This window comes from Crocodylus porosus, unplaced genomic scaffold (genome assembly GCF_001723895.1).
Source record: "Crocodylus porosus isolate Cpor-Errol unplaced genomic scaffold, CroPor_comp1, whole genome shotgun sequence".
NCBI classification, from domain to species: domain Eukaryota; kingdom Metazoa; phylum Chordata; order Crocodylia; family Crocodylidae; genus Crocodylus; species Crocodylus porosus.
The window spans coordinates 43,935,144-43,957,747 of record NW_017728931.1 but is presented as its reverse complement, the minus strand read 5'-3'; the positions used below and the strand labels follow the sequence as shown (position 1 = coordinate 43,957,747).

Here is a 22,604-nt window from a genome sequence, read left to right as displayed (position 1 = left end):
TAGTAGTGTTTGACTTTTAGTGTATGATTGGGTTTTTTCTGGTTCCAAGATGGCAACCCCACTTTCCAAAAGGAGTATTTCTGGGGGGCAAGGGGAGGGACTTCTGGTGGCAAAGGTCAGGGGTTGGGTGTGGGAGGGGGGTGGGATTTCTGGTCCCTAGATGGCAACCAGGGGGTTGGGGCAAATGTCAAGGTGGGGGAGGCTACCTCACACAGCCCTCGACAGCTCACCAAAACTTGTTAAGCAGCCCTCCACCCAAAATAATTGCACCCCCTTGGCCTAAAATCAGCTCCAATTTATATTGGCCACCTGTTTGTCTTATGCAGAGTCCTATGACTGAGAGAACAGATACACATACGGGAAGAGGCAGTTAGGATGCCTTTAAAAGCAATATAGAAATTGTAGCTCAGCAGTAGCATACAGTGAGAAAAGGCTGTCTTAGTTGTAATGGCTTATTCATAATATTAAAAATATTATCATATTTTTTCATGATAATGCTTCTTTGAATATGTAACACTGACATCTCTGTTGTAATTTTTGTGTGTTTTTGTATTATTACATCAATCAGTTATTCAAATAACATAACAAACCTTTGAACATGACAACTAGATTGCACCCTGTAACACAGTCTCTATATGCAGTTGGAGTAGCAATTGGTAAATAAATGACAGGATAATACAACTAAGAACCCAGCCAAATCACATTATATTGTAGCTGGTATTCTTCAGCATTTTATGGAGAGCTAAAGAAAAATACCCCCTTTATTAAATACGATCACTTGGTTCTCTTGGAGGTTAATCTTGCTAGAACTGGAAAATTAATGTAACCATTTTAACTCATGTAAAACTTTCCATACAAACATTATGTTTCCCACCTCATATGATAGGAACAGAATGTCAAAGATTGTATATTTATGAATAATGCATTTGTTGTGATGAATATAAGAAATCAATTAGTGAGGAAGAGCTTGACAAAAACAGGAACAGATTTGTCGCTAATTCTATTCATCCTGCATTTTCTCACATAGCCCACCTGGCTTTGGGGAGGCAGAAGGTAGAATAAAAGATTCTTTCCAAGTTATGGCTGACTGTGTGACATAGAGTAAGTCCTCCTAGAAACACAGACTGTCCAAGAACTGTGGCATCCCAAATCACAGTCTGGGTGCAGAAACTTCTTGATACAGCAGGACAGCAACAAAATCAGGCCCTAGATCAGGGGTGGGCAAATTATGGCACACAGGCTGGATCTAGGTTAGCAAGGGTTTCCAAGGGATCCCTCTGCCCTGCTCAGCCCAGGTGCAGGGAGCAGCCCAGACTGTGGCATGTGTGGCCAGTCCTGTCAACTCTGGGCATGGAGGTGCTGCTGGGCACAGCTTGCCCCATCCCCATGTGTGGCTCTTGGGCATGCTAGGAGCTGCAGTCTTTGGGGTTGGGCAGCAGGGCTACAGGGTGGGGCAGCACAGCAGTCAGACTTGGTTTCCTGGCAGCCCCCACTGCCATCTGGGAGCAGGTGCATGCCTCGCTATTGCTGCCAGTCCCAGCCCCACTTCTTGGGCCTCCCAGGCCATCTGCCCCATACCCATCACTGGGGGCACTAGATGGAGGAGGCAGGTGGGCAGGGACTCCATGGAGATTGGCCTGGGACTCCTATGGGCAGGGCACACTCAGGCAGGTGGATGGGATGGGGCCACATGTGGGTGAGAAGCAGCATCTGGGAGCAGAACAGGTGGGTGGGGCTGGGATCGCAGGGAGGTGACAGAGCAAGGCCAGGGCCTGGGACAGAGCCATGATTGCCCCCCATCCTGCAGTTGCATTGGGCCAGGTCAGCACCCCCCTCTCCAGTCTACAACAGCTCACCCAAGCTTCTTAAGTGGCCCTCCAGCCCAAGTAGTTGCCCACCCCTGCCTTAGGTCCTTGCAAAGGCAGTAGCAAGACTCATTTACTGTATTTATATGAATCCCTGCAAATAATAAATTGGTGTTTCCAGGCCTCAAGGCTCATCAAGATATTATAGACTGCATGCAGCAGTTCACTTGCCCTGAACCATCTCAATTTGGTCATTCAGGCACAACATACAGTGCTGAAAGGGTTAATGTAGGACTTCACTCCTTCTGCCTGCTGGGGCCATAGAAAGGTTCCAGTCATGTTGGCAGTATTACAGCACAGTGTCTGCATACTTCTATTGCAGTATAGAAAAATCAGCTTTCCTGCTTAAGACACAAAGCCCAATTCTGCAGGGCTGACTGGGGAGAGGGGGAAGGGTAAGTGTGTGGTATGCAAGTAAATAAGATAATAATTAAATGTACTGAAATAGAGGCAAATAAAGTTGTATGTATCTAATAGCATCCTCCTCTCAAACTCTATTTGCTGTCTTGTCTTGTAAGCATTCTGGATAAAGAGCAAGTTTTCATGCTTGTGTAATACTTATTACCTTGGGGCCCAGGTTCTCACTGGTGCCTCCAGAATATGTAAAATAAATAATATAATGAGTTGCTGTAGGACAACCATAGTAAAAATCAATAACCAATATTTCAGTACAGTTTAAACACTTAATTTTTATTGTACATTAAATAAAACACTTTAATTTCAGTTGAGAGACTTGATTTATGGGCGAGTCATAACAAATGAAAATGTGTTCAACTGAAATGACCATTAAGTACATGTATTTTAAACACTTTATAATGAAACAGTATTCTGTTAAGCTAGTGTTAGATGATTAAGTTCCATTATCAAAAGAGGTATATGTCAAGGCCCTATTGCATTGCCATTTGTTGCTCAGTATACTGTCACTCTAACAACAATACGCCTTGCACTATTGAGAATAAACTATGATTGTCTTCTCATGCTTATTACAAAGCTTTTCTCTTTCCTCATTAAAAAACAAACACAATATCAAACTGGAAACAATGCTGAACATTACAAAGTGTGTGTTGGCTTTAGTTATTTCATTTCAACCCAGAAACAATCCATGCATAATTTTTCTCTTTACTGCAGCAGGTAGGGAAAACAAACGCAACATCAAAAACAACCGCCCACTTGTGCTGCCATTGCAAGAATTAAAATGTTGTAATGCTTGCTACCAGTCTCCAGTGCAGTGGCAGGGAAGCACTGTGGGTAGACTCTCACTGTCACTCAGGTTTGCCTGCTTGCACTTCTCGCATATATGAATCAATGATATGCGGTGGCACCCCATCCATTAACAGCTTGAAGAATGAAAGTCCACCTATGGACAAGAAATATAACATTTTTTTAATTAAAGCAGTGGACTTTTAAAGTATTTTCTTGCCCTCTGCAAAATATGGACAATGACATAGATATAGTCCACACCTACACTATATTTATTCTTGGCATAGGAAGAAATTCACCCCTATGCCAAGGGCTAATACAAGAGTTATTCACTACATCAGCCTTCTAGTGAGAAGTGAAGCACAGGGCTTAATTTCACATCTTGTAGGCCAAATCTGGTCATCTGTTGAACTCCAACAAAACCCCCTTCATAATTCTTTACGTAACCTTCTCAGCACTGAAACTGATTTTAATAGGGCTGCATGAGGCATAGCTCAGATAAAAACTTAGACCAGAAAGTTAACTGTAGGAAACAGCTGATGGTCTTAGAAATAAGAAAACTTGTAAAGAACTGACAGGGAGAGTCTTGATGAGACCTATGGTGACGTGGCATCACCAGGCATGAACCATGACGGCAACACTACTGCACAGTAGCATCTGAAAAAAAACAAATGGCGATGGGACTGCACAGTAACACCCATTACCTTGCAGTCATTTAGTACTTGGTCAAGCAAGTACTAAATGACTGCACAGTTACAACTGTACAGTCAGCCGCTTATGTAGACATGGCCACAAAGATTATTATTATAGAGCTGTGTTTTATATTACCCAATATGTAGCAAAATATTTACTATGGCTCTTGAAATATTTGATGACAGTGTATGTTACTTAAGGATGGGGAAGAAGTGCAGAAAAAAACCCATGATTTTCAAAAATAGCTGTTTCAATTTAGGTTCTGAAGTAGACACAATGAATGTAAAAAAAATTAGTTCTGTGAGAAATTCTAAAAAATGTCCATTCCATTTTGAAATAGAAAGAAATTGTGGAAACCCCTGTGAAAATGTTTTGAAGTAGCATTTAAAATTGACTACATGAAGTTTAATTAATGGACCTGAGCTTTAAAGTCCCTGAATCAGCTGTGGCTGCTAGAGACTCTATGCCCCTGCTTCTTGGCTACTCTCAAGGGCTAGGGACAGACATTCAAAAAGCCTGAGCCTGAATTGATTCAAACTTTGTAGTTAGTCTAAGCTGGCTAGGCTAAATCACTTTGTAACTGCACAGACATCCCAGCACATGCCTGCAGTGGCTCAGGCTAGCAGCTGGGGGGGAGGTGCTAGAGAGCCCTCCCTTCCCTTGTATAATGCTGAGCTGAGGAGGGTGTGGCCAGGCCACACAGGTTTAGGGAGAGGTTCCCCCCCTCCTTGATAACAGAGCATTTATCAGCTCTGTTATCAGCATTTAGCACCTCATCAGAAAACAAACAGACTCTCATTACTTCAAGCTCTTCTTAGACAAAGAAGGAACAGAGGGACATTACCAGCTGAACTGTTGATTATCTCCAAAAAGACCTAAGTTGACACTGCTGTCTGACACAGCATGGACCGTAACCACCATGTGGTCTGCTAGCTAATGCTGAGGTGTCTGTGTAAGACAGAGGGAACAGGGGATCCCTGCTTAGCAGGGAGTGGGAAGAGGACAGGGAGAGCAGGAAGAAGCCAGGCAGATGCTTCTGCGCCTGCAAGTCTCTCTCTCTCTATATTGGTCTTCCATTGATTGGGTCAGGTTAGTTGGTCAGCTGCCTGTAGTGCCCACAAGCCCCAAGGAAAACTGGGGTTTACTAATGCAGGGCATTTCTTTGCCCTCTCAAACCCCTGTAAAGTTGTTTCTTTTCTCTTTGTTTGGAGCTTACTGGCAAGCTACATTATCTGTTGAATAGCTATCCGGGGCAGAGTTGGCATCTTCCACTATCCCAGGCTTACACGGTTTGGAAGGCATGTTGTTTTATATCCAGCACTGTATGGGAACAAATCTGCTTTTAGTTACACTAGCAAAATATATCTGGAATTACCATGAAGCCAGCAGAGTTTTTTAGGATTTAACTGTGTGTAATGGAGAGTGGAATTTGGCCCATGATCTTTCAAGTAGATTTTACTCTATTGAAAAAAAAAGATTTTCCTTTTCCTATTGTACTTTAGAAAGTAAATGTGGTTGTGCTATGCCTAGCACAGTGAAGTGTACCTATTTCTGTTCTGTCCTGTAAGCACTACTGTAATTCAAATAATACAAATGAGCAACATATCTAGAACAATAACTGATATTGAAAATAAGTATAAGGAGAATTTGTAAATGAAAAAATGATGAGTGTATCTTCTAACTGTAGTGAAGTAAACTGGATTAGGAAAGGAGTTTGGACAGTGGAGCATTGATAAATATTTTGCTAAAAATGTTAGGAGGTCCTCCCTCAGTGAAAAGGGTTGATGTGTGTGATAAGGAAGATGCATAATCCTACTATAGCTTTTATAAGTCTGCAAGGGTATTCATTTCTACAAGGTGCAAAAGCAACCACTAAACTTTCACTTACCTTCTGTAACTCTTCTGAAGTACACCAAGTGTTTTAAAGTATACACACATTTTCAGAATGAGCTTATTATGGTCTCCAATTGAGAAAAATGTGCTTCAGCTATATATAGACAAGGGATCCGATATTTGTGTAAATTGTATTCTGCTTATACATTTTTGGTCAATCTGCTATATCTATTCTTAACGTTATTATTGTTATCATCCAGCTAAAGCAACATTATTTAATTGTCATTTTAAGCAACTGAGCTACCTTGTCCAACACTGTTGGTTTTTCAGAGCTGTGCTTTTCCCATCTTAGGTAAATGCACAATACAGACAAAAATGGCATGCTTTTTAGCATTCTTTAAAACGTGTAGTACAGATTTTGAAAAGAATCATTCATTTTAAAGTAAAATTAAGTGATAAAGAAATGTAATGTATTTAGGCGTCTATCCCTAGATGCAAATAACTGACTGTAGATGCAGAATGCTCTGAGGTTACTTGCATTTTTATCAATATTAAGTAATTAACCTAACATGCTATTTAAATACAATTGAGGCATTTGCACTGTTAGAAAATGAGTAGATGTTCTCCTAAAGGGAGTTACTGTAGCAAGCAATTATTTGAAAGATTGGATGTTATCTGTTAGTTGAGGGATACTGTAGAATAAATAAATGTTACTAGGTGTTATTGAGATAAAAAACATTTTCATTAAGAGACATAATGAAAATTAAGCCATACTTGGAAGGCATTGTATGACATGAAAACAGACATAAGCTTCATATGCAAGGACCATATGAAAGCTTACCTTAGATGACTATATACATTCAAAAATCCTTACTGTGCAACTAAGGGAGAGAGAGAAAGAGAAATAACCATTTAATTGCTAACACAAAAGTAGAGAGAACTTTTTGTGTGAAATGATGTTCACAATTATGACAAGATGATGTTTTAATCCTTAGTCATGTAAAATATGTAGGAATAGAAACACATGGAAAGTAGAAGGCAGGGATCCAATACCACTTCAAAATTATCATTAATAAGTGAAATAGTTATTCAGTCGTACAAATATGACTGGCTCTGTAATTAATCTACTGGAGCCAAACAATGCAACTTACTTTTATGATAGATGTTTCCAAACTTAGCTTCAGAAGAAGCTAAAACATATATACATATATATATAGCATTTTTCACCAGAGGAAAATGCCACACACAAAGCACAGAATTATATATATAAATATATGTTGAAACTGCAAAAGGCAAAATTATCAAGTACAGATCAGTTATATACCTGTACCCTATCAGATACCTTGCACGGATCCATATTTATATTATTTAAGGCATGCCATTTACTCCATAGGAACCCTTACCTTTAATTATTCATATTAACTATGCAGTACATACATATTAGTATTATACAGGTGGAATTCTAGCAGCCATTTAATACTTAAAATGGTAAGACCATGGTCTAGCCTAATTGCTTAGCAGATTTTAATTTTGATGCTGCAAGTCTGCAAAACTCTAATATTAGAAATGTCAATGTTTGGGCATCCTTGTATTTTAAAACTATATTTTTTCCACAGTTTTAGTGATGTCAAATAAAGCCAAGTTCTCTGCTAGTGTAAGTACTCTAAAGCTAAGAAAAGAATCCTGTAAGATTCGATGTAACAGAATAACCCTAGTTTTGCTAAAGTCAATAGCAAAATTCCCATTGACTTAAGATTGAGATTTCCTCTTTAGACTTTGTGTGTTAAGCACCAGCACAGATTGACATTCTCAGCACCAATTCTTAATAAAAATCTTGTCTATAAAGAAGGATAATTTTCAAAATAAATGGAGACCTAGGTGATACTTCTTTTTTCCAGTAAGTCTACAGGCCACATAAAACAATTGCATATATTAAATACATTCTTTACCTATCTATGTATTATTATTCCTAGTGACAGAGTAGAAATCTGTCAAGATCTTTCATAAGTCTGAAGTTAGTTCCTACTTTCTTGATTAATTTGGCCTTCTTTTCTCATATGACATAGCCAATCTATGCCATGAGACACTAATACAATCTAAAAAAAAAATAAATTCACACTTTACATGCAAATGCATTTTTATGTAAAAAAAAAAAAAAAAAAGGAATGGAATGGAATGGAATGTCCGGTGGAGAATGCTGTGTTGTAAACCTGTTTCTTTCCCGCCAAGAAGAATGGTTCTCCTGGGTTAATTATTCCATGATATATCACTGCAGAATTAGAATATTTGTAGTGATATTTATTTTCATTTGAAATTTTCAGCAGTTAACTGTTAACAACTTATTTTTTTTCAGCACGACTAACACCAATTGTAACTTTTCTCAGAATTCATTACGAACTATTACGTTGTAAGTGGTAAGCATCCTTGGCTTCATTCTTAAAACCTCTCTCTAAAGCAATCAATTATCTCATGACAACAGGATCACACGAAATATCTTCTTGAGGCAAATCCAGTCTTTCCATTGGCTTCAGTGAGCTTTGAATCATGTTCTTATTACTTAAAAACACAGCATTTACAGAAAGCAAACAAGGAACTGATTACAAAGTCTAATGACAAATCAGCAACCATTTGAAATCATGCTCCAAGATCGGAAGAGATATATATATATATATATATATATATTTATTTATTTATTTATTTATTTTCCTTGGGAAGAGGAAATATTATCTTTTTATATAATAGTTTAAATTGAATTTTGTGTTTGTATAATTTGTGCATTTCTAAAACAGTTCGGGTAGATCTGTTTTTCTTAAAAACCATCTAGTACAAACTACAAGGTGAACTTTTTAGCATACTTGTGGAGAAAGACAGCTTGATATGCTATTGTAGTAAATAGCTTATATATTCACAATTTTAAGTACATCTAATTGACCAGGAAAAGATTAGTTTAGTACTAGATGTTATCAGGAATAAAGATCACTGACCAAAAACATTTCAGTGAGAGTAAAGGAAGATTTTAAAATGAGACAGTTATTTTATCTATTGCATCTATTATTGTCAATTCAAGAGTTAAAGAAATGAAAGGTAAATTTGTAAGAGTTGATAGTTTGGATTTGAAGTGTAATATATTTAAGCAAAGTGGCAAAAAAGCTTTAAAAAGTTCAGTGTAATACAAGTGCACATTACTTTCAAACTGTGGCATCTAAAGAAGTAAAAAGTAATAGTTATAGTAAGAGACTATATTCAGAATACTTTTGTGACATTCCTAAGAATAATTTTATGTATATATTATAAAAGAGATTGCCCACAGCTCAGAAACAGGTAGATAAAATTCTGGCCTATTTGAAAAAAAACCCAATCATTTAGTGTATATATACTTTTGTATAAGGTAACCTGAATCGTTATCCAAAGACCTATAGCTATAGTAGTGCAACTGTGAAGCTTACCAGTTTGTAGCATCCCTTAAATTTTAGCAGTCCTTACCCAGTTAGTGTTCCCTGAGTAAGGATTGCAAGATCAGTCCCTAATTCTTACTTATTGGAGTAAAGCTGAAGTACGGTGTTAAATTCACACGTGTGCATATGCACACACACATCTGTTTCCAGTGATTCTGAACTCCATCCCCCACACAAAATCACCTTTTTTCTGTGTGTGATTGAGCTGCTCAGACATATCTTGCTAATGCAACATACAGGCTGGGTGAGTTAACAGAGTGGCACAAGCCAGTGGAGAAAGGCATTGTAAATGAATGGGGGGAAATGGATGAAGTTACTTTTTAAAATCTGGCTGTGTGATATCTATTTGCATTTGTTTATATGTTACAATAGTAAGCCTAAACTGTGCATTGGTTTGCATATAGTACAACTGCTAAGAGTAGGCTTGATCCTACAACCATTGCATGAACTGGTTAAACTCTCACTGACTTTTAACACCAGCAAGCATAAACCCTCATAGGATACCTACTGTATTTGAACCTAACAAGATAAAAGTTCAAAAATCCTTTTGAAAAGTAGATAAATAAGTGATGAAATACACTGAATTCAGGAAAGGAATATAAATAAAGGAGTTCAGAGTTGTTGGGAATTAGGAACAAAAAAGGAGTAACATACCAAATAAGTTTGGTAAGAAAGGCCTGGACACGACTACCCATTAAATAAATGTACAACTTTATGAACAGAGCAGTTAATAACTCTAAATTTACACCCTAGGTTTCCTCATACTAACTTGCTCATGCAGCCATACTCTTAACTGCAATTCAAAACAAGTAGAATGAGCTCTATAAGAATATATAAATATTAAATGCTTACTTTCATTACCTACAGAACAATGACACAAACAGAATAAACCTTTTTATTAATAGACACTCTTCTAAACATATGCTTTTCATACTATTTACTACAGGTCTATGCTTTTCATACTATTTGCTACTGGAGCCCATTGACTTCAACAGGTGTTGGGTTGGGCCTTAGGAGCATTTCAAGATACAGCAGCCCATGGTAAGCTATCTAGAGTTCATGTTTACAAACTGTTTATGAATGAAAGTAAAGGAATGCCCTCACAGTTGCAAATGACTAGCCTACTACTCTTTCATAGCTTTTTCAAAGTCTGTATGGAGTCATAAGGTTGAAAGGGACCTCAAAGAACAACTAAATCCACTCCCTGAACAAACAGGATGTTGCACAAATCCTACCTATCCAACTTTTGCTTGAAAACCTCCTATGAAGGAGATTCTACAATTTCCCTAGACAGCTTGTTCCACTGTCCTACTATTCTTGCAGTTAGGCAGTTCTTGATGTTTAATCTAAACATGCTTTGCTATAATGTTTAATCTAAAAATGCTTTACTATAAAATCACTGTTATCCAGCATTTAAGTAACCGGAAATTCTATTAACCAGAATTTCTGGCCGGTCAGCCAGACATGGTGGGGAGGCCAGGGGAAAGTTTGCACGTGGCAGCTTTCACCGTCACTCACCACCCTACACTGTTGCTGCTCCACTTGCGGCTGCTGCCTCACAGCCCCCTACCCATTCCATGTGCAGCCACCATTGCCCCTTCCCCCACCCACTCTGCATTATCTGAAAACCTCTGCCAGGTTATTTCAGATAACCAGATTTTCTACATAACCGGCAATCCCCTTACCCTGGTTAGGGATGCCAGAAAACAAAGATTTTACTGTATTTTAAACCCATTGCCTCTTATTTTGCCCTCTGGCAAGGAACGATACATGTTCTCCTCCTTTTGTATGGCCAGAATTCCTTATACAGTATTTACTCTCATATAGCACACACTTAAATACCATGCACTTTGTTTTTTTGGAAGGCAGTATGTGGGAGGAAAAGGTTTTTTTGTAAAAAAGGTTTCATGAGGTTTCAGATGAAGGCGCTCCAAAGCAGAGCAAGTGTGTCAGCAAGTGCTGGGAGCAGGGCTGGCCTGATAAAGCCCAGCCCCACCCCTAGTGCCCAACCTGAGATGGGGGCTCCAACCCACTGCCTCACCCTCCAGCGCACGCTGGGCAAACCCGAGATTGAGCCCCCTCTGTTCCCTTCCCCTACTCCCATTCTGAACACAGCACCAGAACAGGGGGGAACAGGGCTAGACCATCAGCTAGTATAGGAACAGGGCTAGACACACAGCAGCTGCAAACTAGACCTTGATTCCCCAGCCCCTAGGCCCAACAGTGAACATCTGTTGGATCTGGGGAATTGCTGTAACTCATGGCTCTTTCTACGAAATGGCATGAGTTACAGCAGGGAGTGTACATCTGTCAGCACCCTCTATATTCCCAGCAGGACTTCCTCTATGTTTCACAAGGCCAGGCCCCAGACCCTTGCAAAGGCAGTAGCATGACTATTAGTTCTTTCTTGTAAGTAGTTTTTAAGTTCCTATAAATATAGTGTTATTTACATATCAGAAGATACTACCAGCCGCTCACTTGCTGCTTCAGGCACTGCCAATAGCTACAGCTGTGGGAAGGTTAACACAGGACTCCAGCCCTTCATCCTTCTGAGAACAACACAAGTGGCAGCTACTTTGGCAGCTGTATGGCATGCAGTATGTCTCCAGATGTGTTTCTTTTCCAGGAAAGAAAACAGCTTTCCTTCTTAACACATAAACCTTAATTTGTGTGGACTGATTCTTGTGGGAAAGGTGCGCGTTGTATGTGAGAAAAATGGTATGTATTCTTTTTAAAACAAATGCAGCAATTAGATCTCATAGCCTGTGGGAGACTCTCCTTCAGCAAGTAGTAGAAGTCCCCATTACAAGAGGTTTTAATAGCAGATTGGGCAAAATACTGGGGGAATATATATAGGAAACAAGTGACAACTGGAAGAACTATGTAGATGCAGATAGATCCTTTCCATCTCTAACTTAGACAATTCAACACATTTATTTTCATAATAAATATTAGTGTGCTTTAGCTAAGGCATGATTGCTGTATAACTAATTTTGAATAAGGCTAATGAATCATGGTTTCCAGCACAAAAATCATAATAGTCCTACCTGTCACCCTTTCAAATGACAAAACTCCTATATATTTCAGAGGAAACTCTACAAGCTGAAGCTCTGCACGGATAGGCTAAGTGTGCCCATACTTTTCTTATAGTACATCTTTCCTTGAGTAAGTGCAGATCAAATTTTAAGTCCTTTGTACCAGGGAACAGTATTGCTAGATTTGGTCTGATCTCACAAATAGCTAAAATACTATCAACTTCTGCATTCAGGTAGATTCTGTACTGCACTGTAATGTCATTGGTGCAGGAAAGCAAAGTGATCTACATGGAAGTGATTAATGCTCCACAATTCTATGGACCAGTCTTTGGTTTTATTGGCTGGGTCCCTGCCCAGAGTTAAGAGTAGATTCCCATAAAGGCACATTAACAGGAAATTACAGGTTTAGGGCTCAATATCATCTCTGTGTAATATCTTAACACTATTTTAGCTGATGGTATAGGCACAGTTCTGTGAAGCATGCTTATTAGGTATTACATAAGGAGTAATTTTATTTTCCTTTTGACAAAATCATAGGGTTTTTAGAAGAATATCAGGGTTCTGAGACATCCCAATAGGTGAGAGCCATTTTAAAGCAGATACGATTTTCTCTTTTCTTTTTTTTCCCTTTTAACACTGACAAATCTTATTGACATGTTTAATTTGATTCCTTTTAAGTTTATTTTAGAAACACACCTGCCCTCCAGAACTCCTTTTTCTAATCCTGAAAATATTTTACAGTACATCTATGAAATTTGCCACAACAGCAGTACCTTCTGGTCCCAAAAGGGCATATCTTGTCACTGCTCCACTTATGAAACAACTCTTGAAGTCAATGATTACTCGAATAAAACAAGTAGATTATATAATATAGACCTGAGAGCACAAATATGCTGACATTCAATAAATAATAAACCCACCAATATGGTGTACTTTCTCTTATGCAGTAAACCAAATTCTTGTCTTTGATGAGAAAAAGAAAGTTTCTATGTTTCTCTCTTGTCTTGCTTTGTACATGATTGAATCATACGTATTAGGTACCTCAACAAGCAGTGTACTTGCACTGACTGAAACACCTTACCTTTCACTTCCAGTTTGCAATCAACTTCTGCTTCCCCAAGTTGATTGACTGCTTTGCAAGTGTAAGTGCCTCCATCATAAGGACTAGGTTTGCGGATATCCAAGGTACAAACACCTTGGTTACTAAACATTCTGTATCTTGGGTCATTCAGTATAACCACTTTGTTTTTCATCCAACTTATTTTGGGCTGAGGTAAAAAACACACATGCAAATATATTCATTGAAGTGTTGTCTTTTTGGTGACCTTACATTCAAGTTGAATGATACATTACAATGATATGCAATGAAAAAATATTGACAAAAAGAAAGCTGCAACCCATATCCAAGAATCAACTGAGGCCATATCATGCCACAGGTCTTGCCTTGTAGCCTTTATTCTTTAATCTAATTCAAGATAGATAATTATTTAGGTGGTATCCAAATGTGGATCTGTTATAAATATGATACATGTGCCATATAAGAAAGAGCTGAATAGTAACTTTCAAGATACAGTCATTCTAAGTTGGTCAATAAAGTATTTTTTTTAAATCATAATCTTTCTACAGAACATAATCAGAATCCCTGAAAGTGAACAGTGGATCAGGAACCCTTTCTTAAAAAAACTGAGAAATTCTCAGTCATTATTTTACAGGGACAGTTCAATTTTCTACTCTGTAAAATGGATCAAAGAAGACATTGGCTCAGTTAGAATGTCTAGCACAATGGGACTGGGATTCTGAGCCAGGCTTCTAGGTGATACTCTAATGTAAATAGTCTAAAAAGGTTGAAAACTACTGCCAGGGACTCAGGAAACATATTATCCATGCTGCAAGTGGGTAAATTGTGGGGGTGGAAGGAAGTAGGACTTCCTGTGAATATGGCAAAGCAGGGAGGAATTCTGACTCCTACTCCTAATTGGTCTTTTTCCTTAGACCAAGTTTGTGAATTATAGAAAGGTGGAAAAAAAATAGAAAATATTTGTGCCTGGTTAACCATACCTTAGGGTTTCCTCTGACACTGCAGTTCAAAGTAGCATTATAACCAGCTACAGCATATGTGTTAATTAAAGGCTGAGTAAACATAGGTGCTTCAGTGAAATCAAATTCTTCATAAACTGGATTTTTGTAGACTTTACCTATAAAATAAATATATGATTTCAGTCAATGTTAGAACAAAGCCAAATGTTTAGGTGTTTTTCAAGGAAAGTTTGAACCTACACTGATATGAGCTGCTTTAAATACCACTGCAACCCTGTTTTATTGCACTAATTCTTACTGACATGAGAGCAGAATCAAGCCTGAAGAGGTACTGTAATCCTTGGTTATGTTATATAGATTGTGCATACTGAATGTAAAATTATTTATAATCATCATGGAAACAATTTTTACTTATTCTGTCCAGATGTAAGTGACTACTTCAGATGCAGATAGTGAAGAATCAAGCACAAGTTCTCTTTGCCTTTTATCTTCCATATTCTGAAACCACCCTTTCCCTTCAGATAAATAATAGCTAGCTAACCATCCTTTGCAATCACAGCACTCTCTTTGGTCATCGTTGCATCATCACTGAGGCCACACATGTTTTCAGAGAAGATCCGGAAATAGTATTCATTTCCTATGATGAGTTCAGTAATGGTGGCACTGGTTCGGTTCCAGTGTTCAATTACAGTAAACCATTCCTGGAAGACACAAACACTGAGTGAGTTTTTCTACAGTGCAGTCCATTTGTCAGCAGTGACCCGTTTGGAATGGCCTCCACACATATGGAAGTGTAAGATGATTTTTAAAGGAATTTATATAAATAATAATAAAATAACTAAGCTACTGCCTGGGAATCATTCCACAATAACAGGGTGAGTTAAGATGCCACATTCTGTTTATTAACTGAGCAGTGACGGCTAAATGGAAAGTGGGCCCTATGAAATTGTCACTTTCTCTTTGTTATCCAGGTGGCATCACCATAGGAAATACAATAATACAAAGGTCATCTTGTGGAAGAGAGGAAAGGCAGGATCTGTTATTCAGGTTTCATATTGCTGATAACATTTAACTGCAAATATGAAAGCTAGTGACTGAGGTGGGAGGGGGAGTGGGGAAGCAAATAACTTTTCCGTGTGTCACAGGCCAGTACCCTCTTTTACTAACGTTCTCCTCCTCTAACAGCCCACATAACCAATTGATTATGGGGAACAATCACTGGATGTAATCACAGGTGATTTCCTGTGATTCAGTAAGAGTTTATAGAGTAGGAGGAAGTGTGCATAAACCCAAACTACAGATCAAGGGCCAGGTCTTTGAGGCTCTCTCATAGCAGCAGCAGCAGTACAATCTAGCAAGAATAACACATAAAGTTAACCCAGTAGCCAGTTGATACGTCTTCCAGTTAATTGCTAATTATAGTTATGAAATCATTTGCAAATGGGGAATACTACCAGAGTACAATGAGAAGCTGACAAAACTTAGTGTAGTGGCTTGCTAAAACAGCGGCTGACACAACTCTAGCAGGCAAAGTTAGACAGAAACATGCTTTTACTGTACAGTATGGCTTTTTCCCCTCTGCTAACAAAAGTCCTATAAATGTGAGCTCATCCACTCTGAATTCCTGTGATTTCTGGCAGGGCACTCCTCTCTTGGGAGGTCTTAAGTGCACCAGTGCATAGTGCTTCAGGCATCTCTCTGCATAGCTCTCAAGAGACCCATGTTTAGATGAAAGCCATCTCTTTAAATAGCAAATTTGAATTTGATCTTGGTAAGCAATGTCTACATAGCAAACTGAGAATAAGGGGCCTAATGCTAAAAATGTAGTCAATATTAAGAAGAATATGACCATTAATCATTCTCTTTAAATTTCTGCTGCTCTTCCAAGTCTTCTCCATTTCTCAGTGTATATTTGTGCAAGCATCCTGTGTTGGTGTTTGCACTGCAATTTACTAATCATTAAGAGCCACACCAGTTTAGACTTCCCATAATTAGTGCTCAGAAATGATCTTCCTCTCCAAAAAACTTGGGAGTTTTCTCTACTAAGGACAACTGGTTTTAAAGTAACGTTTGGAAATTGCTGTCATGTAGCAATCCGTCTGTGCTGCAAGAGTAGAATTCCTGCCTAGTAGCATAACTTGGTGATAGGGGCACCAGCCTCTGGTGCCAATTCTGAGGGGCACAAGAATAGCTGTTGCTAGGGCTGTGCGAAGTTTCGTGTGGTGATTTGATTCGGAGGAGATTCAGCCCAATTCGGTGGCTGAATCTCTGAAGCTGAATCAAATCAGGGAACCAATAAAAGGTCTGAATCAATTTGAAGCTCTCCGGATCTTTGAAAAAGCCCCCTGCCAGCCCCCCTGGCTGCCGCCTGTTCCCCCACCCCCCATAGCTGCCTCTGTCCGCCCCAGCTTGGTACTTCAAAAAAAACCTCCGGTGCTCAACAGATGCTGCTGGGCAGGGGGTAATCTCTGCTGCCCTCCACTATCCCACGCTGCATGGTGAGGGTTCTGCCACGAGCCTCCTGACCCCTCCCCAGGCCCCCCACGGTTGCCCCACCCAGGCCAACTCCAGCCCTTTAAGAAAAAAAAGCAGAGAAAAGCCCTGGGACTCACCGCTCCTGCAGTGACCTCGGGGCTTCAGGGGCTCATGCAGAACTCCCCACATGGCCCAGGGCAGCAGGGGGCAGTGGAGATCACCCCCTGCTGGCAGGAGTGGTGAGTCTGGGGGGTTTTTCCGTTTTTTTTTTTCTTGAAGCGCCAGAGCTGGCCTGGGCAGGTCATGTGTGGGGGTGCTGAGAGAGCAGGGGGGTGTCGGGGGGCTCATGCAGAGCCCCCCACACAGCATGGGGCAGTGGGGGGCAGCAGGGATCACCCCCCACCCGGCAGCATGCACTGAGTCAGGGCTTTTTTTTGAACAAGTGCCAGGAGCTGGGAAAGCCGTTGCTGGGCTGGGAGAATGGGTGGGGAATGGTCATGGCCTGGCTGATTCGGAGATTCGGCAGCAGCCAAATCTCCAAATCAGATTCAGCCAAATTGAATTGGGACAGTGATTCAAATCACTTAATTGAATCTCTGTCCCCCGAATCGGCCGAATCTGAATCCGAAGCAGATACTAGCCGCTTCTCACAGGCCTAGCTGCTTCCCCTGGCTGCTCTGGCTGCCCCTGCTACCACCAAGGGTGCAGAAGCTGCTTGTTATCTCTCTGTTCCTGCGCAGACGATGCAAAGATAGCACAGAGTGGCTCTCCCATGATCTCCAAGAGGGCACTGTAGTCAGTTGGTGTTCCTCACATTCTTATTACAGCAATACGTAGAAGCCTCAAATGGGACTGAGAAGTGCACATATAAATAGTGGAGACTATTCCTGGCCCAAATAGCTTACAGTAGGGCTGTCCAACTTCAGAGCAGATGGAGGCTACAGACTGTGGGTCTTGGGCTGCACACTGTGCAGGCTGCACACTGTGCAGTCTGCATGCCACAGGCCACATGGGTTTCCTGGGACCCCTGCCATGTGTAGCCCCACCTTGCCACATAAGCATCACAAACCCTCCACCACCACATGAGTATCTCCACTGCCATCACCATGTGAGCAAGCCCCCTTCCACTGCTACCACCACATGGGCATACCCCACCTCATGGCTCTCCTGCTGTATGAGCCCCCTGCTGCCACCACAAGATGGGCAATCCCCTCAATCCCACTACTGGCATGTGAGCAATATGAGCTGCCTGCCTGAGACCTTCTTTTAGTGGTGCCAAATGGGCACCAAGCTCACCAGGGCTCTTGTCACAGTATCCTGCCCCAGAGACCCAAGCCTCTGCCTGCCACAGCAGCCAGAGCAACGCAGGGAGTGGCAGCCAGGTGGGAGCCCACAGGATGCACATTAACCCCTCACAAGCCAGATGCAGTCTGTTGGGCACAGGGATCTGGTACAGAAGTTCAATAGACCAGTATAACCTAAACATTACATCTGATACTACATCCATCCAGGTCCATCTTAAACTGGGTTCTGCCATTTTTAAACCACTCTCTGTGTACTAAACTGCAATTTTATTACAGGTCTAGATTGGTTTTCAGTCACTTATATTGGTTTATATGTAATGTTTGTACCTGGCCTTGTTGAACAACCCTGGCTTTCAGCGTAGAGAGAGACAAGAGACACAGGATGGGAAGTGAAACAGAACAGCAGAGAAAGGCAAACTGACCTGTCCACAGTCACATGGCAGGTCTCTGTATTGGTACTCTTGTCATGCAAACTGGTTCACATCTCAAATTCACAATCTCTGAATTTGCATTACATATTCAATGTTGTACCCAATCATTGTTTCTTACAGAGTGTAACATAGGTGGTTGCTTTATGAAAGAATGATGCTTTGCTCTAAATAGCACTTTTCATCTGTAAATCTGAAAGCACTTTGCAAATGAGGTAAGTGTAATTTATTCCCATAAGTAGCAGTGACGTGAAGTGATTTGCCAAAGGCCACACAACAGGCCTATAACAGGGCTAAAAAGAGAATGTGGGATTCTTGACTTTCATCCAGCAGTTTAGCTCCTAAATCGCTAAACTCCAACTCTGTTCTGGTCCCCCTCATTCTCCCAACTCTAATCTGACTGAAAAATTATAAATATACAAGTATCCATTTATAAATTGTGGGATTTTCAGAAGACTTTTTCAGATTTTCTGAGCAGTGGTGTTATTCTGTAAGAATACCATGCCTTACTCATCTATACTTATGTAAATTATTAGGGCTTTTTATACTAAAAAGGATGATCTTTGTGGTCACCATGTGAGGATTTATATATATATTTAATACTTACCATGCTCTTCTTATCTGCTTTTTGAATTGTATATCCAGTAATGGCAGCATTGCCATTATCTTTTGGCGGCTGCCAAGATAAGGCAACATTTTCTCCCCACACATCATCAATCTTTACAATCTGTGGTGGTCCTGGGCGATCTGTAAAGATAATATGGCAATGTCATCTTTCATTTCTTTTGTTCTCTCTCTAGTTTTAATATAATCTATACTATAACATATATAAATGTACATACACATACAAACACACACAAATAAAAACACTGAAAGGACCCCAAAGTTGTCAAGCGTTCAAAAGTTAGGAAATAACAGGATGAATGTGGTTTGGGCAAACTTAATATGACCCCTTTTTGCCTATGCATTATAATGCCATTTTTGATTGCATGATCATATGTTATCTTGCAGAAAGCAGGGCAGGGTGACACCATAGAGACTAACTCATTCAGAGAGGCATAAGCTTTTGTAGGCAGTAGCCAACTGCATCTGATGATATGAATGGACTACGTTATCTTGGCAGCGTTAAAAGTGACTGATAACATGGGCTTAAATTGGAAGATTCAGGCAACCTTAAATATATGTTGTGCTTCTATCTCTGCCTATAATATATAGAGATAGTAAAAATACAGATTAATAGTATATGAGATTTCCCAGATCTCTCTTTGTTCCATCATAGCCTTTTCAACACTGGGGGCAAACAGTAACTTTTATCACACAGTTATGCCAGATCTGACCATTTAACAACCATAATAAAGATCATTAGTGACTCAAATAACTATTGACAGAAAAAGCAACCTAAACAACTGAAACAGGACACGATTCTGATGTAGGACTGTAATGTTCAGTTTGAGTACTGACATCTTATTAGAAGACTCCTATTTATACCAGCTGAAACCTGGACCAGAAGATTTGGCCAAGTGAGCTGGAGGAGATGTGTATAAAGGAGGAAGTTCTTACAAGGAATCTCTAAGTTTCCTGATACTGAGTAGTATGTTTGGGGAATCTGTGCCCACAGTGCCCTTATTTATTTATTTTAACATACCGACTATTTGAATATCTATTGTAGCTTTGTCCACCAAGTTTTCTACTTTCACTTTCAGAACATAAATTCCAGAATGGCATCTCTCTGCCTTTCGGATAAAGATGATAGTGTCATTTTCACTGTTGCGGATATTGATATCATTCTTGTCTACGGAAGCACCATTTTTCTTCCAAGATACCTTTGCCTTTGGTTTTCCCTGTAAAAAATATTATTTTTGGAGGGAGTGACAGTCACAAAGAGGAAAAAAATATCTTGATGAATAAAAATGGTAGAAATTTAATAAAATAAACAACCCCCCCAAACAATTCAGAGGCTATCAGATATAAAAGTGGAAGCATTTTTTCCCAGCAAACAATATATTTATCCAACACTGTCTTTTTGGGGGAGACTAGTAGTATTTATACTTTCAGGATGGCTGCAACAAATAGTTTCAGTTGAAAGAAAGTGAGGAAAAGGATACAAAGACATAGAAACAATTTGTTCTCCATTTTTAAACAAAGATCTTTCACTTTTCATTTTGAAACAGATTTTTTCATTTCAAAGTTGATTTTTTTTTTTAAATAAAGGAGGCTATAAGAAAAAGGGGAAAAAATAGTGTTTTGGAGTGACCCACAGTAATATTTTTGTTTTCTTCATTTTGCTTAACAGTTTGAAACATTTCTGTACTGGTTTGACTCAAACTGCTTTAATTTTTAAAAGTTTTGATAATACAAAACAGAAATAGAAAAATCTATATTTGTACATATCTAGTCTGGTCTTTTTCTTGTCTCATTGTTAAAATTAAAGGGTCGCTGTCTTGTAATTTCTCAGGAGCAGTAATATGTAGAAGGCACATCTACACATGCAAGTAATGTGACTGAATATACTCTGGCTCAATTTAAGCTGGAGTAAAGTAATTTCAACGTCACTGTCTACACATGTGTTTAAGCACAGTAATTTACTGTGCTGCCAGATACCGCTTGTATGTGATGGGACTACTCAGCAGTGCAATAAGTTAGTCTACTGCACCCTAAGTGCCATGCACATGTAGACAGTGATGCTTTACTGCACAGCAAATGATCCTGTTGTGCAGTAAAGTGTCTTCTGTATGCGTGCCCAGAGTGTACTAACTGGCAAACTCTCATTTGGCTTCCTAGTGACTCCTAGAAGCCTGGCTCCACTTCATATCTGTATGTGTGCACAAGGGATTGAACAGGCTGGATGCAGGAGTTCTCAAAGAGCAAAGCAAGTTACTGGTAGCATATGCCTCTTCAAAACCTGCAGGGACAAGGACAAGGTTCAGCCCTGCCACTATCCAGTCATAATAGAAAGTACCTGTTACACCCTCAGATGTGGTAGTATAGCAGCTTTGCTCCTGAGAAGCATTCAGAGGCTCCATGTATAAAGTAAAGTAAGGGTGGGTGAGTGGGATGCCAGTCCGAGCACTGATTTAGAGGGGGTTCAGAACGATGTTGGGCCCTAGGAAACCTAGACAGTGGTGGTAATAGGAACAGCCTATACAGGGACCCTGTGTGGCAGCTACAGCAGTAGCCACCACTAGAATGCAGGGAGCCCATGCATCAGCGGTGGCAGAAACAGCACCCAATCTGGGGGAAGATAGCACTGTAGCAGCAGAAGTAGAAGCAGCTGGGGTCACCCTCTGCCCTTTGCTCTCTGGCCCTTGGCATGTAGCCCTACAACCCAAGGCACCAAAATTTCAAGTGACACATCTGCAGATGTACTGTTGCACGCAATTGCTGCCTGGATAATTTCACTTCATATTGCCCCCCAAAAGAAGGACAAGCTATTAAATATTACAATCCAACCTTAAAAACTGTGTCTCATTAGAGTCAATGTCTGTTTGTTGCAATAACTAAGTGCTGTATGATCATTGTGTGTAAGGCCGGTCTATTGTACGGGTTTCTGGGCATTCTGTGTACAACAAACAATGGATCAGCAGCTGTATGATAGCTACAAAAATTTGTCATTGGTGAAACATAACTTCATTCAGAAGGCAGGGAAAAGCCTGCACCCGTAGTGACTCTCCAAGTATTTCCTCTTCTGCTTAATTTAACACAATGCCCCAAAATTATAGCACATGCAGTTCAAAAACATGCAATATAACATAAATGAGCGTTAATATGTCTGTCTTTATTTCTTACCTGGAAAGGAATAACAAGATTCACAGCTTCTCCAACCCTTCGAATATAAGTTTGCTTTAAGTGCCTTGGTAGACGAATCTTTGGAGGTTCTAAGAAAATAAAATAAAAGCTTGTGTTTATGCATGCGTTTAATGAAACAGGTATACTGTATGCAAGACACAGAAGGTGATAATACAACTCTACTTTGTTAAGGCCTGAGCTGGAGTAGTATGTGCAGTTGTGTGTGGTTCTCAGCATTTTAAAAAGGTTATAGAGAAACTAGAGTGGTTCCAGAGCTGAACAATAAAGATGATAAAATGATTCTGAGGGCAAGTCATACAAGGAAAGGTTGAGAATACACTTAGTACATTTAGTTGTGAGAAAATGAGATTAAGTGGGGACATGACTGCTACCGTCAAGAAGAGAGAGAACAACTATTCTCCCCTGCTACAGGGCAGGACATGAAGTAGCGGGTTTAAATTGCAGGAAAGAAGATTTTGAGTAAATCTCAGGG

At 39.9% G+C, this 22,604-nt stretch overlaps 1 protein-coding gene across 5 annotated transcripts in view; it reads right to left on the bottom strand.

Annotated features, from left to right (window-relative positions):
• Positions 1 to 2,534: 2,534 nt before the first annotated feature.
• The window catches only part of MYBPC1 (myosin binding protein C, slow type), a 112,055-nt gene continuing 91,985 nt past the window's right edge, over positions 2,535 to 22,604 (bottom strand). For 3 of the 5 annotated variants that reach the window (XM_019544729.1, XM_019544732.1, XM_019544731.1), the window contains 7 exons: positions 22,112 to 22,200; positions 19,971 to 20,166; positions 18,933 to 19,072; positions 14,660 to 14,819; positions 14,140 to 14,276; positions 13,163 to 13,349; positions 2,535 to 3,222 (listed from right to left, as the gene is read on the bottom strand). In XM_019544729.1, coding sequence (XP_019400274.1) covers positions 3,128 to 3,222; positions 13,163 to 13,349; positions 14,140 to 14,276; positions 14,660 to 14,819; positions 18,933 to 19,072; positions 19,971 to 20,166; positions 22,112 to 22,200 — 1,004 coding nt within the window. In that variant the 3' untranslated portion in view covers positions 2,535 to 3,127. Of the gene's footprint in view, positions 3,223 to 6,432; positions 6,473 to 7,801; positions 7,861 to 13,162; positions 13,350 to 14,139; positions 14,277 to 14,659; positions 14,820 to 18,932; positions 19,073 to 19,970; positions 20,167 to 22,111; positions 22,201 to 22,604 lie in introns of all 5 variants that reach the window. The other 2 variants (XM_019544730.1, XM_019544733.1) reach the window with 2 other exon arrangements.